This window comes from Heterodontus francisci, chromosome 44, assembly GCF_036365525.1.
Source record: "Heterodontus francisci isolate sHetFra1 chromosome 44, sHetFra1.hap1, whole genome shotgun sequence".
Taxonomy (NCBI): domain Eukaryota; kingdom Metazoa; phylum Chordata; class Chondrichthyes; order Heterodontiformes; family Heterodontidae; genus Heterodontus; species Heterodontus francisci.
This window is the reverse complement of record NC_090414.1, coordinates 15,908,347-15,926,198: the sequence shown is the minus strand read 5'-3', so window position 1 is coordinate 15,926,198 and position 17,852 is coordinate 15,908,347. Positions and strand designations below refer to the sequence as shown.

At 43.7% G+C, this 17,852-nt stretch overlaps 1 protein-coding gene across 3 annotated transcripts in view; it reads right to left on the bottom strand.

Moving 5' to 3' along the window:
- Window positions 1-1,096: 1,096 nt before the first annotated feature.
- Window positions 1,097-17,852, bottom strand: part of nxf1b (nuclear RNA export factor 1b) — an 89,602-nt gene continuing 72,846 nt past the window's right edge. For 2 of the 3 annotated variants that reach the window (XM_068021487.1, XM_068021489.1), the window contains 6 exons: window positions 13,857-13,972; window positions 8,081-8,123; window positions 7,910-7,982; window positions 7,348-7,533; window positions 2,095-2,155; window positions 1,097-1,438 (listed from right to left, as the gene is read on the bottom strand). In XM_068021487.1, coding sequence (XP_067877588.1) covers window positions 1,394-1,438; window positions 2,095-2,155; window positions 7,348-7,533; window positions 7,910-7,982; window positions 8,081-8,123; window positions 13,857-13,972 — 524 coding nt within the window. In that variant the 3' untranslated portion in view covers window positions 1,097-1,393. The remainder of the gene's footprint in view (window positions 1,439-2,094; window positions 2,156-7,347; window positions 7,534-7,909; window positions 7,983-8,080; window positions 8,124-13,856; window positions 13,973-17,852) is intronic. The other variant, XM_068021488.1, reaches the window with a different exon arrangement.

Sequence of the window (17,852 nt, the reverse complement as noted above, 5' to 3'; positions counted from 1 at the left end):
AACCAGCAGCTTAAGTTCACTTTCTCATCTGCTCTTCAGCCTGGCTTCTGCGTCACCCCACCACCTCAACAATAAAGGAAAAGGATTAAATGTTGGAAATTTGAACCAGTTCTAGCCAGGGGCTAGATCAAGGATGCCACTTGTAGAAGTGAGCTTGAAAGATGGTAATTGTGTGTTTGAAAACTTTTTCATTACTGTGAATAAAAGGAGCAAAAAAAACAAGGCTTTCAAGATTAATAAAGGAAATGAAGTAAAAGCTGAGATAGTCCGATTATTGGGAGTGACCAGTTTCTGCTCGTTTTGCACCCTCCATAACTCCCTCCCACAAAACAGGTCTGAAGTTTGGGGTCCCCTGGACTTTGTGTCTCTCTCTCAGTTCGCACAAAGAAAACCTTCCGACTGATTGGCTACTCGATCAAAAGTGCAATGAGAGCCCGTCTGTGCCGGATTGGAACACTGAAGAGCCTGGAATTAAAGCTTAGAGAATAAGTATGCTCAAAATGCTCAAATGACTATTTTTAAAAAAAAATTCTTTGGGGGAAAATGCATGGGCAGTTTATCAACGACTGGTTTGTTTGTGTAAAAATTATGTCAGCAGTACAAGAGCCTAAATTAGGCTGGATACTTCGGTCAGTCTGAAGTTAAGATGCTGTGCTGCTTTTTTTTTTCAATGTGATGGTTTTCCTTTCCACTTTATGCACAGGTTCAAACTGACCAGAGACAGCTCAGCAGTTCAGGCAAAGCCTGTTTTGGTTTGGGACTGGGCAATCCAGTGCTGGCGATTTTCGTAACGGAAAGTGGGCAAAGAGTACAGTTTTCAATGGCTGCCTTTAAAAAGATAAAGTCTTGGGACTAGGGTAGAGGATAGCAGCTCCAATTTAGTCAAAGCCCAAAGAGTTGCAGCTTGACTGAGAACAAGAATGGGCACTGCGTTCATTTGATCACCTCCACTCACCAAAGTTACTGGACGACCCAGCAAGCTCAGTCTCCTGAATGAACCAACTCTGGAAAGTCCATCATCGGCCCATGCGGAAAAGAAGATTTATACTTCCATATTACTCATGAAGTTCAACAAACTGTTTCTCCCCCCACCCCCCACCCTACTAAAAAACCTATTTCAAAAACACTGGTACAACATAGACTATACACAGAAATCAAAAAAAAAAAATTACATGGGACCTCAAAGACAACTATGCAGTCCGGCTTAGAAATGCCAACTGCAGTGCATTAGTTTTAAAAATCATGTGTCCTGGTGGCAAGAAAAGTTCACATTATATTCAACGAATAATGATTTATACTGGTTTTTAGCTTTTTAAAAAAAAAAAATCCAGAGTTCCTGCTGCAAAGGCTTTAAATCCTTGGATCTGAAGGGGTAGTGTAATGCTTGCTTTCTTCATAGCTGCTTCACGAACGCTATTTCAGGAATTTTTCCTTCGGCCTGGAAAAAACCACAGTTAAAACCACAAAAAAAAGTGTAATGAATAATTGAGGAGACTCTGTTCACAGGTGCCACTGCTCAGAAAAACAGCGTCACAATCATACAGTGACTCAAGAATTGTCTCTTTTTTCTATTGCCCTCTGGCACTTTCCAGAGCTTCTATTTTCCTCAGCCAGGAGGGCTTCTTCTGCCCCATTGACTACCTACCGGGTTATGCATTGCACCATGCCATCGCAAGCTGTATCTTCACTATCAACTGAGTGGCTTGCCAGAGAATGTGGGAAATCACCTGTGAGAACTGGGCACTGCTGAAGGTTCAGAAGCAGCCTTTCCACAGCTCAAATCCCTGAAAAGCGGTGCACAGTCTTAAGGATCAGTGAGTTAGTCACCGGAGGGACCTTTAAGGTAAAATTACTGCTCCAGTAACATGTGACATAGAAGTGAAAGAAAAAGGAATCATCTCACCCAAAGGGAAAAAAAATTCTACACATTCTGTAAGCAGGAGAAACTTCTCAGGCATGGGGGTTGGAGAAACTAAATTAAACCCTAGGTTTTACCTTCGAAATGGCTCAACCGGATTATCCCACTGGACACGAAAATGTTTTCAGGAGGTTTTGGTCTCCAATTCGGCAGCTCAAACATTTTAATAAACTAACCTTAAGCTGTGTGAAGATTAGCGCAGCTTGATTGAAGTCCCATTCGTTGTCTTGCAGGCACCTAGAGAAACAGAAGAAAACAAGATTTTGGGGTCCAGTAATGGGAAGATGAGGGAGCAGGAGTGGAGAAAACACTCAAGACACAGGTATTGGCCAGGTGCAGCCTTCCACAGCATACGGGGCAAACAAAAAGTGATTGTAGGATCAACAGGAGACCATTCAGCCTCTAGAGTCAGTTCTGTCAGTCATTCAGTGAGATCACAGCTACTCTATATCTTAACTCCATCAACCCATCTTTACTCCATATCCCTTAATACACTTGACTCGCAAAAACCTTAGCAATCACAGGTTTAATATTATTAACAGAGCATTGACTGCTTTTTGTCAGAGTGTAGCGTGTTCCACACTTCTGCCACCCTTTGCCACACTGGCCTGGCCCCTTGTCCTGGACTCCTCCACCAGCTGAAAAAATTTCTTTATCTACCCTACCAATTCCTTTCAAAATCCTGGAAACCTCAAACACATCACCCCTTAACCTTCCATATCCAGGGAATACAAGCCTAGTTCATATAATATATAAAAACAAGTAGTGCTGGAAATACTCAGCAGGTCTGGCAGCATCTGTGGAGAGAGAAGCAGAGTTAACGTTTCAGCTCAGTGACCCTTCATCATCTTGTTTTTATTTCAGATTTCCAGCATCTGCAGTATTTTGCTTTTATCTGACGTTACATAATCTCTCCTCATAGTTTAACCCTTAGAACCCTGTGAACATTTTTGTGAATCTGCACAGCACTCCTTCCAAGACCCAATATGTTCTTTCTAAGGTGTGGTGCCCAGAACTGTACACAGTAGTCTAGATGTGGTCTAATCAGGGCTTTGTATAGTTGTGGCAAAACTTTCTCCCTTTGATATTCCAGTCCTCTAGATGTAAAGACTAATATTCCATTAGATTTTTTGATTTTTTTTTGGACCTAGCCACTACATTTTTGTGATCTGTTAACATGGGCCCCTAAATCTTTTTGGACCTCCATTCCTAGCTCTTCACCATTTAAAAAAATACTCGAATCTATCCTTTTTTGGTCCAAAATGCATCACTTCACACTTAACTGTGCTGAAATCCGTCTGCCACGGTTTTGTTTATTCAGTTAATCTATCAATTTCTCTTTGCAATTTTATGCTCGCATCTAACTACTCACTATACGACAATTTTGGTGTCATCGGCAAATTTGTACATATGGCTCCCTATTGTCATTATTAAATATAGTTGATAGTTGAGGTCCCAGCACAGATTTTTGTGGGACAGCACGAGCCATATCCCTTCAATTCGAGTACATAACCATTATTATTTATTCTGTTCTCTACTGCCTAACCAATCTCCTAATCAGGTCAATAACTTTGCCTTCAATTCACAGCTTTAATTTCACCTTTCAGATTCTCTCCAATGCAAAACATGCTCTGTGATCTAAAGATCTTTTATTATGACCAGGCACCTTAAACCCAGGCTCTGAATTTCAATCCACATGGAAATATGCCTTGATTTTGGCAGGCAGGTCGACTAAACAGCTATTTATATTATTGAAAGCACTGTAGTCAGCTAACTCATCCATAGGAATAACATGATTCTCAGGGATTTTATATAGTTTTACAGCACAGGAACATTTGGACCAACAGATCTATGCCAGTGTTAATGCTGCACACAAGCCTCCTCTTCCTATTAGCATATCTTTCCCTCATATATTTATCTGGTTTCCCCTTAAATGCATCTATACTATTCAACTCAACCACTCTCTATGGTAGCAAGTTCCACATTCTCACCACTTTCTGGATAAAGAAATTTCTCCTGAATTTCTTATTGGATTTATTAGTGACTATCTTATATTTATGGCCCCTAGTTTGGACTCCCTCCAAAGTGGAAACATCATCTTTACACCTAACCTAGTGAACCCATTCATAGACCTCAATAAAGTCACCGCTCAATTTTCCCTTTTCTAAAGAAAGGGGCCCCCAGCCTCTTTTTATTTATCCTGGTGGTTGTTAGATTATCTTCTTTTTTTTAGATATACAGCACTGAAACAGGCCCTTCAGCCCAACGAGTCTGTGCCGACCATCAACCACCCATCTATACTAATCCCATATTCTTACCACATCCCCACCTGTCCCTACATTTGGGGCAATTTATAATGGCCAATTTACCTACCAACCTGCAAGTCTTTTGGCTTGTGGGAGGAAACCGGAGCACCCGGAGAAAACCCACGCAGACACAGGGAGAACTTGCAAACTCCACACAGGCAGTACCCAGAATTCCTTTAGTAACAGTAACTAACATCTTGCCAATTCACCTCTACCCTACCCTACATTCACCTCAAGCCATAGCTGCCCCATTGGGCTGTCTATCTCACTGTGTTGCCTACTGCCATTTTCCCCTTGTACCCTGGCCTTTCAGGACACAGATCTACTGTTGCTCCACTCCCACTCTTCACTTCACTCCACTCCTGGGTCATTAGCTCCCTCCCAGCCTGGCATCCTACTTGATGCCATCCTTCGAAGTAGCGACTCCATGTCCTGGCTTGCAGCACTCTGGGCCTAACCCCATCACAAACAGCCCCACCTTCAGCCTGCAACAAGCAAGGCTGCTGGAGATTCAATAGTTTTTACTGACATTAAGCTGGCTAGGTTCAGCAGCCCTCAATGAACTGGGTGGATGTCCAACATGGATGGGGATTAGCTGAGATAGCTCCCCTTGTTATACAAAAGCCTAGAAGAGTCAGGTGATAAGGTTAGGCAAGTAACAGCAAACACAAAACCCAGTATCTATCAACTGCAGAGATACCAGTGAGACGGGTTTCATTCACGTGGGTGCCGATTCTGAACTCTTACTTCAAAGACTTCAAAGTGGCAAATGGAGGTCAGATCTTGGCTGATTTTACACCCAGTAAATTATTAGACATATTAAGTCTAATTTGTTTCAGTTTAAAATGTAATCTATATTGATTACGCTCAAGATAAGCAAAGCCTCATTCACTTTAAAGAGGTTTATGATTGGTCTCATTCTTTTTATCGCTTCCTGATGTTGACAGTTCTGCACTGGCCTGGGTAAGGATGAGCTTTGGGGAACAAGATCTGTTCTTCTCTGTTTAGGAGCATAAAGACCTGCAGTAACAAGCTTTCAATCCACATTATCTGCTTGAGGCTCGCATGTGGGCACTTTCTCTACTTCCACTGTGAAGGACCTGTTAGTGACAAGGGTCAACTGCTGGGTTATTCCCAGCTCACCGACACTAACTGCAAAGCCCAGGACACCCATTTCTATTTGTGCTGGGGTTTCTTTCTCACAGGCTAATTGTGTTTGAATTTCATGGTTCTGGAGGTTCAGAAAAGACTGCTGGCACTGTTGCCTCATTTGTAGATAAATGCTAAATCAGCACAGCTAGACTGATTATTCCACAGCTTCAGATATACCTGAATTAATTAAAACATTGATTTAAAGTTTATATGCAGCTCATGGTAAACTTTATATGTGACTCAAAACAATATGCATAAAACTTCTCAAGATACCAGAAATCAGAGTGCTGAAAAACTCCAAAGCTTTAAAATGCATTTCCCTCTTCTGTCTGATTGAAAAGGACAATTAACAGTACAATAACATTGTTTCTTTCAATCACTGTGCTAGCCACTCCTGACTCAGCACTAAAAATAATACAGTAGTTGTTTACTTCAGCCTCCTGCTTCAGTGAAGTGTACTAGACAGTGGTTGAAGGCGCAATTTGTCCTAAATGGTGCAATTTACACCTCTGCACAGCAGTACTTCAAGGGATTATCCCTGTCTGCTAGAGAAACAGGATGTGCAAATGACAACGTTGCAGAGGATGATAACTGGAGACTTAATTTAAGTAGCTGTCACTGCAGCAAAACCCTGAATCATGAGATACAAAAGCAAAATACTGTGGGTGCTGGAAATAAAAACGGAAAATGCTGGAAACACTCAGCACGACAGACAGCATCTGTAGAGAGAGAAAGAGAGTTACTGTTTCAGGTCAATGACCTTTCATCAGAACTCCCAGGCTGTACTAACTAAATAGATAAAAACAAGAAATGCTGGAACCACTCAGCAGGTCTGGCAGCATCTGTGAAAAGAGAAGCAGAGTTAACATTTCGGGTCAGTGACCCTTCTTCGGAACAGATGCTGCCAGACCTGCTGAGTGGTTCCAGCATTTCTTGTTTTTATTTCAGATTTCCAGCATCCGCAGTATTTTTCTTTTACTAACTAAATAGATTTTAACCCACTGGAGGCTGGTGTGCGGAAAGGAGTAAAAACATCTGCCAAGAGTTGCCATTCCTGATTGCTATTTCAACACTTGCTGGAATGTGCATCACTCTGGGGGAGTGTGAATGGGATCTGGCAGATTCCCCCGACGGAAAAATATTCAACTGAAGGTGAACATAACATGTTTTCCTCAAGTGCTACACGAGTTTCACAATCTGTTAAATGGAGAGGCTCAGTGAACAGATCCAAGTTTTGAAACCTTAAGCATTAAACAATTTCATTCTTTTTATTCCAGTCACGGTCATAGATCTAACAGCAGAGAGAGAAGTCATTTGGCCTGTTGTGCCTGTGGTGCCCAATTTAGTCCCATACAACAGCTTTCTCCCCATCACTCTGCAAATTAGTCCTCTTCACATACATGTCCAATTGCCATTTGAAAGTTCATGCGGAATCTGATTCCACTATCCTTTCAGGTAGTACGTTCGCAATCTTAATAGTTTCCTGTGTGAAAAAATTTCTCATTTTCCCCCCTAATTCTTTTGCCAATTATTTAAAATCTGTCTCCACTGGTAATCAACTTGCCAGAGGAAACAGTTTTTCCCTACTAGCTCTGACAAAACACCTCAACATTTTTAGCAGCTCTATTAAATCTCCCCTAACCTTCTAAGGAGAACAAATCCATGATTCTCTAGTCTCGCTACCTAGTACCATTCTAGTAAACTCCTCTGTACCCTTTCCAAGGCTTTGATATCATTCCTAAAGTGTGGTGCCCAAACTGGACACAATATTCCAGTTGGGGCCTAACTATAACATTGTAGGACGCAGTGAACAATTTGACAATACAAAATAAATGGTTAAAAGTGACTAATGTCTAAACTGATCTTAAACAAGAGCTTAGTTTCCTCTTATATAAACAGAGAAACTGAAGTCAGAAGTCAAACAAAGCAGACAGAAGGGCCTGGAGCTCCCTCACGAACTGTAACACTCACTTTTGTGACCATTCTATGTTCATGCCTGACTGCAGTGAGAAAGCCTGCAGCATTTCCTGCTGCGGAGCAGTGAGCGTGGGCACCGGACTGCTCGATGGCGTGGGCGCTGGGGTCACAAAAGCTTTGCGGATCTCCTCGGTGGTGGCATTCCTGATGAACAGCTGGTCATTCACAATGCACAGCCTGCTTAAAGGAACAAGGAGGGGAAACAACCCATTAGTACCAAAACAAGAAAGCTGTGACTTAGCATCTACATTTACTCCCTTATTAAAAGCATCAATATTGAAAATCAAATCTAAAAAAAGAACAGAAAATAGTGGAAATGCAGCAGGAACAGGAAAGGTATGTGTTCTGGCTGGAGAACTCACTTCTAATGAAGGTGATGTCACTTGTAGCATGAAGCCACATTTGATCTCTCCTGAAAGCTCACCACACTGCTGTTTACTTCCAGCATGTTCTGCTTTTATTTTTGTATTGCTTCTCCCCTTTAAGCCAATTGTACCCTAGGTTCAGTAAGCATGTGCTAGCTCAGAAAATACAAATTTAAATGGAAAAAACTTACCCTGCGTTCCCAGCAGGCACAGCAATGAACACTCTTGAGAAAGCCCTCACAGACTCCCTGGATTTACTATCGACTGAGGGAAAATTAAGGTTTTTAAAAGGGTTACTTGCCAAGAGCTTGAATAAAAAGTTCTTTTTAAACTTAACTCTTAAATTTATTAAGTTTGCATACCTTCTTTGAAAACTCCATGTACAGTAAAACAGAGCAATGTATTCTGAAACAGAAACCAAAGGTTAATATATTACATACTATGTTACATGGACCAGCTGTGGCTCAGTGGTAGCATTCTCTCACCTCGGAGTCAGACAGTTGTAGGTTCAAGTCCCATTCCAGAGAGTTGGATACAAAATCTAGGCTGACACTCACAGCACCCATACTGAGGGAGTGCTATACTGTCTGTACTGTACTGTGCTATCTTTCCAATGAGACATTAAACTGAGGCCCCATCTGCCCTTTCAGGTGGGTGTAAAAGATCACACTGGCCACTATTGGAAGAACAGCAGAGGGGTTCTCCCCAGTGTCCTACAGCCAATATTTATTCCTTAACCAACATAAGTAAAAACAAATGATTGGGTCATTTATCACATTGCTGCTTGTGGAGCTTGCTGTGTGCAAATTGGCTGCCACATTCCCTACATTACAACAGTGACTATACTTTAAAAGTACTTCACTGACTGTAAAGCATTGAGATGTCATGATAGTCTCTGTGTCTTGCTTTCTTTACATAGCATTTAGAGTACTGAATACTGTGAATTATTAAATGCAGTCAGACATCGCGTTAAAGGCCTGCTACCCAACGACATGTGTCTGGTTTGGGTCAGGTCAGGTCGCACTTCCGGGTCCAGCATTCGGGCTCGGGTCGGGTCGGGCCGGATCGGACTCACTCCATCACCACCTCAGGTAAGTGACTTTAATGTTAATTTACTTTTTGGACTTTAAAAATGGTTTTGCTACAGTTATTTTAAGCTTGTGCAGGTAAGGAACAAAGTGAAAAACGGAAGGTAAGTTAACTAATGGTGGGGTTGGGTCGGGCGCGGGAAAAAATGGAAGGACTGGGGCCGGGTTGGGCTCGGATGGGGTTCTGTTGGGCTCGGGTCGAGTCTCATTTGCAGACCCGAGCAGGCCTTTACATCGTGTCACAATACAAATGAAGTGCATCATCTGCAGCCCAGGGAAATATTGAGCCATATAGACCAGACAGTCCCAGGGGCTCTCTGGCAAGGTAGCAGATATCAAGACAGAATGGTAGTTTTGACAGGAGTTACATGTCAGTGCCCCCCAGGCTACGAGGAAAAGATTAACAGGAACAGTAGCAGAGTGGCAATGTTACTGCACAAGTATTCCAGAGGTCCAGACTAATGCTCCAGAGATGAGAGTTCAAATCCTACCATAGCAGCTGGTGGAATTTAAATTTAATTTATAAAAATCAGTAATGGTGACCATGAAACTACCGGATTGTTGTAAAAACTCATCTGGTTCACGAATGTCCTTTAAAGAAATCCACCATCCTTCGTCTGGCCAACATGCAACTCCAGACCCACAGCTATGTGGTTGACTCTTAACTGTCCTCTGAAATGGCCTAGCAAGCCACTCAGTTGTAGCAAACCGTGACAGAAGAGTCAAATAAGATTAAAACCGGATGGACCACCCAGGATCTACCTAGGCACCAGAAACAACAAAGGCACACCCTGCCCAGTCGACCCTGCAAAGCCATCCTCACAAACATCTAGGGATTTGTGCCAAAATTGGGGGAGCTATCCCACAGACTAATCAAGCAACAGCCTGACAGAGTCATACTCTTCCGAATTATACCCAACAGCCCAGATTCCTCCATCACCATCCCAGAGGTTGCGGCACAGTGCTGTACAGTCAGGAGGGAGTGGCCTTGGGAGCCCTCAACGTGGAGTTCAGACCCCATGAGGTCTCATGGCATCAGGTCAAACATGGACAAGGAAACCTCCTGCTGATTACCACCTACAGCCCTCCCTCAGCTAATGAATCAGTGCTCCATGTTGAACATCACCTGGAAGAAGCACTGAGGGTAGTAGGACCCAGAATGTACTCTGGGTGGGCGAGTTTTGATGTTCAACACTACGAGTGGCTCGGTAGCACCACAACTGACTGTGCTGGCTGAGACTTGAAGGACCTATCTACCAGGCTGGGCCTGCAGCAGGTTGTGAGAGAAAAACAAGACGGAAAATCCTACTTGACCTCGCTGTCACTGATTTACCTGTTGCAGTTACATCTGACCATAACAGTAGGAGTGACCAGCCCACCTTGAGATGAAGTTCCGCCTTCACAACAAGGATTCCCTCCATCGTGTTGTTTGGCACTACCACCGTGCTAAATAGGATACTTTCAGAACAGATCTAGCAGCTCAAAACTTGGCATTCATGAGGCGCTGTAGGCCATCAGCAGCAGCAGGATTATTTTCAACCACAACCTGTAATCCCATGGCCTGGCATATCCCTCACTCTGCCATTACCATGAAGCCAGGGGACCAACTATGATTCAATAAGGAGTGCAGGAGAGCATGCCAGGAGCAGCGCCAGACATATCTAACAATGAGGTGCCAACCTGGTGAAGCTACAACACAGGAGTACATGCATGCCAAACAGTGGAAGCAGCATGCTATAGACAGAGCTAAGTGATCTCACAAGCAACTGATCAGATCAAAGCTCTGTAGTCCGGCCACATCCAGTCATGAATGGTGGTGGATATTTATCCAGAGGAAGCTCCACTAACATACCCAACCTCAATAATGGCGGAGCTCAGAACATCAGTGCTAAAGACGAGGCTGAAGCATTTGCGACCATCTTAAGTGCTAAGTGGATAATCCATCACGGCTTCCTCTTGAGGTCCCCAGCATCACAGATGCCAGTTGTCAGCCAATTCGATTCACTCCACGTTAGATCAAGAAACAACTGAAAGCACTGGATATAGCAAAGGCTACTGGCCGCTGACAACATCCTGGTTGTAGTACTGAAGATTTGTGTTCCAGAATTTGCCGCGCCTCTAGCCAAGCTAGTACTGTCACAGCACTGGCATCTACCCGGTAATGTGGAAAATTGCCCAGGTATGTCCTATCCACAAAAAACAGGACAAATCCAATCTGGCCAAATACTGCCCCATCAGTATACTCTCGATCATTAACAAAGTGATAGAAGATGTTGTTGACATTGCTATCAAGCAGCACTTAACTCACCAATAACCTGCACACTGATACTCTGTTTGGGTTCTGCCAGGGCCACTCAGCTCCAGACCTCATTACAGCCTTGATCCAAATATGGAAGAGAGAGCTGAATTCAAGAGGTGAGATGAGAGTGACTGCCCTTGACAGAGTGTGGCATCAAGGAGCCCTAGCAAAATTCAAGTCAATGGGAATCAGGAGGAAAACTCTCCACTGGTTGGAGTCATATCGAGCGCAAAGGAAGATGATTGTGATTGTTGGAGGCCAATCATCTCAGCCCAGGACATCGCTGCAGGAATTCCTCAGGGTAATGTCCTACGCCCAACCATCTTCAGCTGCTTCATTAATAGCCTTCCCTCCATCATAAGGTCAGAAGTGGGGAAGTTTGTTGATGACTGCACAGTGTTCAGTACCACTTGCAACTCCTCAGGCACATAAGTCTGTGTTCACATGCAGCAAGACCTGAACATATTTCAGACTTGGGCTGATAAGTGGCAAGTAACATTTGTGCCACACAAGTGCCAGGCAATGACCATCTGCAACAATAGAGATTCTAACCAACTCCCCATGACATTCAAAGGCGTTACCATTGCTGAATCCCCCACCATCAACATCTGGGGGTTACCAGTGTCCAGAAACTTAACTGAGTCGCCATATAAATACTGTGGCAACAAGAGCAGGTCAGAGGTTAGGAATTCTGCAGCGAATAACTCACCTCCTGACTCCCCAAAGCCATTTCACCATCTACGGGGCACTAGTCAGGAGTGTGATGAAATAATCTCCACTTGCCTGGATGAGTGCAGCTCCAAGAACACTCAAGAAGCTCGACATCATCCAAGACAAAGCAGCCCGCTTGATCTGCACCCCATCCTCCACCTTAAGCATTCATTCCCTCCACCACCGGCACATAGTGGCTGCAGCGTATACCACCTACAAGGCGCACTGCAGAAACTCGCCAAGGCTCCGTCGACAACACCTTCCAAACCCGTGACCTCTACCACCTAGAAGTAGTAGGGCAACAGATTCACGCAAACACCACCAGCTGTAGGTTCTCCTCCAGGTCACACACCACCCTGACTTGGAATTATATTGCTGTTCCTTCACTGTCACTGGGTCAAAAACCTGGAACTCCCTCACAGCACTCTGGGTGTACTGACACCACGTGGACTGCAGCAGTTCAAGTAGGTTGCTCACCAACACCTTGTCAAAGGCAGTTAAGGATGGGTAACAAATTATAAATGAATTTTTAAAAATTAAGCCAAGTTGGATCGTTGCACTTCACTGGAAAGGGAAATGTCAGCAGGATGAGGGAGGGCAGGGTGATACTTGGGCTGTACAAGTTCTCAGCTAGGAAAAAAACAGACCGGAGAGTTTATAAAATAACCTCATTCTCCAACTGCAGCATAAGCCATGCCATGTATTCCTAATCAATACATCCACGTCACTATCACTTTTGTAGCAAAACACAAAGCGACCTATTCTCTCGTAGAACATTTCATAAAATTCACAGCTGATCAAAAACTTAACCAAAACGCAGACAAAGCACAAAAAATGAAATAAAATTGCCAAAGATGAGGGAGAGGCAAGCAAAAGGAAGATGTGCAAAACAAGCAGAAGAAAAAGAAACCCAAACAGGAGACACAGAGTGTGCTCCTGTTAAATCACACAGCAATTCCTTCATCGCTGGGCCAACATCCTGGAACTCCCTGCCTAATAGCACTGTGGTAGCACCTTCACCACATGGACTGCAGCAATTCAAGGAAAAGGCCTACCACCACCTTCTCAAGAGCCAACTCGGGATAGACAGGGATGCCTACATTCCAAGAATTTCTTAAAAAGAGAAATAGGATGTGGATCTGCATTCTAGACAACAAAGGTAAGCAAACAATGGCCGCTTTGTGAGGGTATTTCCGATTTTTGCTTCTACCAACAGCTTTCGGTCAAATGAGCATTCTTGTTGAATCACATCCACTTCAATTATAAAAGAACATGAAAAATAGTGTAAATATAGAGCAGAAAGGGGCTCCTCAGTCAGTAAATAGATCACAAATGCTGGTTATGGGTTTGTTGCAACAAGGTAAAACAGGGAAAGGGCAGGTTTGGGGCTGATGGGAAGCCTTTTCTCACATGGAGAGTGAGCAATACCTGGAATGGGTTCCGTATGGGGGAGTGGAGGCAAAAACTGGAACCACTCGAGACAGGGAAACTAAGTTTCTATTAGTTTGATTAGCTTCTTGTCCATAATTATCTTCGTGCCAACCCAGTGAGCGACTGATTCATACAGAGCAGCAGAATCCCAGGTTTGATTCCCAGTCTGTGCAGTTACCTGCTCTCAGCCAGGGCAGTCGCTGACCTCAATTCTGAGTTAGGGTAGAGGGGAAGAAAAAAATCAGGGGCTCCTATTCCCGATCACTATTCCATGAATATTGCTGGAACGCTCATTTGGTGAGACAGGACCAGGCTCAGATGTGAGGCAGCTAGAAGTCAAACAGCTCATGACACTCAATACATCTACTAACTTATGCCAACGGCCACTCAGTTACAACATCAACCCCCATGTAACCATATCGCAGCAGGACTGAACACCTCCAGGAAGGAGGGAAGAGAAAGGTAACAGAAGATTCTGATCCACATCCTTTGGAAGAGGGGTAGTTTTGGAATGCACTGGAGAGCAGCTGATTTCATCTCAGTTAATGCCAGTGAATAGATTAAAGATTTCCCAGGGAACTTATACAGAACAAGCAGCTTTTCACTTACTGTTTGTGTGCTTACATCCACCACAAAGGAGGCTATGTCATGTTGTGTCTTTGGGAGCTCGTTGAGAAAGGCTACAACATTTAGTCTGGTGTGCTTCAGCAGCTTTGCCCGAAGTGCTAGGGACAAAAAAAGGGGAGAGAAAATTAATTGAAAGCTATATCAGTTATACCTAAAGGAGGGGGTCCAGCTGGAATTACAGAATAACGTGCACTAATTCTTGAGTTATGCAGGTCACACTTGATCTAAGGTGTATTCTGTACAGACACAGTGCCTCCAAGGTTTATAATTACAGTTCTGTATCAAGCAGCAGCCTGCCACATACTCCAGCAAAAGCACACAGCCTTTTGGCAGCAATTACAGTGAACTTGAAAGTAAGGACATAGAAACTGTTACAGAAAGCACAATTCTCACTGCCTTCAGTAAAGGAGAAGTTTTGTTTTGCACTTTAAAATGAAGTTTTTGAAATACATCCTCTTCCTGGTAATCTTATACCGACTCTCCCTGTGCAGCAAACTCAAAGTTCCCAAAGTGGCATGACTGCAATCAGGATTTCAGGGGAGAACAGCACACCTTAGCACTGTATGGTGGAGCATTGCACATATGGAGTTTGCTTTCCAGTCAAGATTTACAGGATGTAGATTAGTCAGAATATTCAGTCCCAAGAGATAGGGTCAGAGGCTGCACTACCACATTAGAGAACAAGTATCTTCCACTCTGCATCTCACTGCTCTCTACTGCTGCGAGGAGATTCTTTCTAAGCATCATCAAATGGAAGCTTTTTAGAAAAAGACTACCAAGAACATGCCTCTAGTGTGACAGTTAGATCAGCTCGGTGGCACACACCTGCATAATGCCAAGGAACACTATGGCCTTAGCGAGTAACTTTCAATGAAAATGACAACCCTAATTTCTGCAGGTGTCTGGACTCAGCAAATGGGAGCTTGCACCAAAACACCACATAGGAAAGTACAGGCCTGAGGGAAAAAAACTCTACAGTGCACCCAGCTGCTCCCAAAAACTCAGTGTCAGCTGCGGCTCGGTCAGTAGCACTCTCGCCTCAGTCACAAGTCCCACACCAAGGCTTGAACACAAAAATCAAGGATGACAGCCCAGTGGAGCGTTGAGAGAGAGTGCTGCACTGTCGGAGGTGCTGTCGTTCTGCTTGCTTGGGTGGATTTAAAAGATCCCGCGGCCAGTAGGGGAATTATCCCCGGTGTCCTGGCCAATAGTTATCACTCAATCAACCAGCACAAAACAAATTATCTGGTCATCATCATATTGCCGTTTGTGGCAGCTTGCTGTGCACAAATTGGTTGCAGCGTTTCCTGCATTACAACAGTGGCTACACTTCAAAAAGTACTTAATTGGCTGTAAAGCACTTTTGGACGCCCAGTGGTCATGGAAGGCGCTATATAAATGTAAGTCTTACTTTTGTTCTTCTTATAGCCACAATCTTCCATTCCTTCAGATATCTATCTCTCAGTTAAACATTTTCACACTCTTTAACAGTCTATTCCACACATTCATCATCCTCTGCATTAAATATTTAAAATCTAAACTGTCTATGCACCTTTCCTTCATCTAAGTGGGACCCCCATGGCACCTGAATCCAGAGACTGTGGCAATTTCATAGTACAGTGGTTCAATTTATTGATTCCTTCAAGGGTCTTGATCACCTCCCTTCAGCATTCTCTTCTCCAGAGAAAACCAGACTCTTCACCCTCAGAGTTCAGGCACTATAAGCAAGGTATCAGGTAGTTGCTCTTTCTTGCCACGCCCTCCCCCACCCCCATCAATGCCTGGATATCCTTGCGGTAGCACCCAGTACTGCAAGTGGGAGCTCCACAAATAACCAATCTTAACAGCGTTGACATAAAGGATGCAGGAAGAAAGTTCCTTGACTTGAACCACTGCGCAGCCTGGCTGCAGGCACACAAAGCAGTTTGCACAGCGTTTTGAAACCATTTAATCAAAAAGCCCTGCATGCACAGTCTGTTTATTTGCTTTTAAGACATGAGTCTGAAGGACTTTGCCCTAGTTGCTCTGCATCATGGAGCTGCTACGCTATATCACATAGGCAATTGGCTGGAAAAAACTCACCAAGTCCAATGGTGCAACTGAACCAAAATGAACAGCCACTAATTGAGATATTTAACTGCAAGCTCATGATTTAACCTCCACAGATATTTGTTCAGTGACCTCACAACATGAGGGTAGGCAATTCTGACTGATGATATAAGCAGCCACTACTTAAACAATATATTAATGAGTAAAATAATATCCTTAAACCTAATTCGGAATTCTCTACAAGGCTTTTATTTCTAAAAGGAGCCGTGGCACTGTTATTTAAAATAACAGATGCAACAGTACAATGTATTGGAGTCCAGATGCTAAGTAGCATAGACAGGTATTCCCCAGGATCAATCCTGCCAGCAGAGCGCGGGGCCGTGGGAACACCGGACGCAGGGGAGAGGGGTTGCAGGAAGACCAGGTGCTGAAGGCTGATACAGGTAAAGGGGAAGACCTGATAGTAATCACCCACCCAGCTTCTCAGTTCAGAGCGGTGAAAGAAAGGGGTAGAAAAATTGCAACTTTTCTATTCTACCTATTTCTTCATCCCATTTTAAAGACATTGACTTCTCACTCAGATGCGTTCAAGAGGCACTGGTATCCTCCACTATTCCAGTGCAATGCTAGTCCGTCAGCGCAGTCAATTTAAAATTCTCCTCTTCTACTCTCTCCAGCCCCGGTGGATTTACTTCCTCTACCCCATCCTTTGGTCCTCTGATTCTAGCCTCCTGTGAATCTTTTTCCTCCCCATTTATTGGCAGCAGCATTTCCAGTCACCTGCTCTCAAGAACCCCTTCGCCTCCCTCCTCTCTCCCCCTCTAAAAACCTGCTCACTGACACTCCTCCTCAACTCTCTTCCCTGGGCTTGGCATTTTCTGATTACTATTTTGTAAAGTGCATTGATATATCTTGTAAATTGAAGGCACTATACAAGAGCAAGTTTCTGTTTTAAGCAAATGTAAGGCTGTTCAACTATGGAGGGCATGACAGTGGAGCCTTATCACACCTTTATCCCACATACACAGCACACTAGATAGTCGATTGGAAACTAGACTAATTTTCATCTCCTTAAACCAAATGTAGCCCATTCCTTCCCAAGAGATTAATAATCTCTCCAAAGACCAGGCAAATCTGGGACCTTCCTACCTTTTATGACTCAGGGAGGAAGCACAAATAACAAAATCAATTACCTCAACGGGTAAGTGATGCAGTATTGAGCCTTAGACTGTACTGTTTGAGACTGGATCCCCTGGGCTGTATGGAGTTAGCTGATCTTACCCAGGGTGGCTACAATTGGTCTCAATGCACTGCAACAAGGAGGCAGAAAAACAAGAGTCACCAGAGTTCTCGTGTCTCATCGCTGTCAGGGACCCTGAGTGCAAAGTACCTGTGTGATTACCGGATAAGTAAAGGATTGCGATACCCTAATGGTGGAAGAGCCTGCAACATTCACACAAGGACGGCCACTTTAGCAAGGAAGCAAAGACTGGTCTGAGTCAGCATTTTCCGGGGAGCCAGAGTGAAGAAAAAACTTGAAGCTTTTTCAACTTTTCCCTCATCAAAGGATAGATTATTCTATCATGGGTAGAGTAGGCAGATAAGATTGCTGTTAATAGAGTACAAATATATCCTGTAAGGCACAGATTCCATCAAAAACAATGCAACATTTCAAAATACAGAGGCTGGGGTTTGGAAAGTGACGTGAGATACAGCAGTTAATATGAAACCCAAGTTTAGAGTAGGTACAAGTGGATGGACATGCTATACAATAGGCATTTGCATCCTTGTGCTGGACTTTATCATCTGCTGCCTTGATAATCTAGGTGCTCTGAAGCTAAATGACTCAAAAAAGAAACCATACATTGAAAGAAGACATGATGCAAAGTTGACCTTAAGATTTTTTCCTAAAAGTGTTATTTTGTTTAC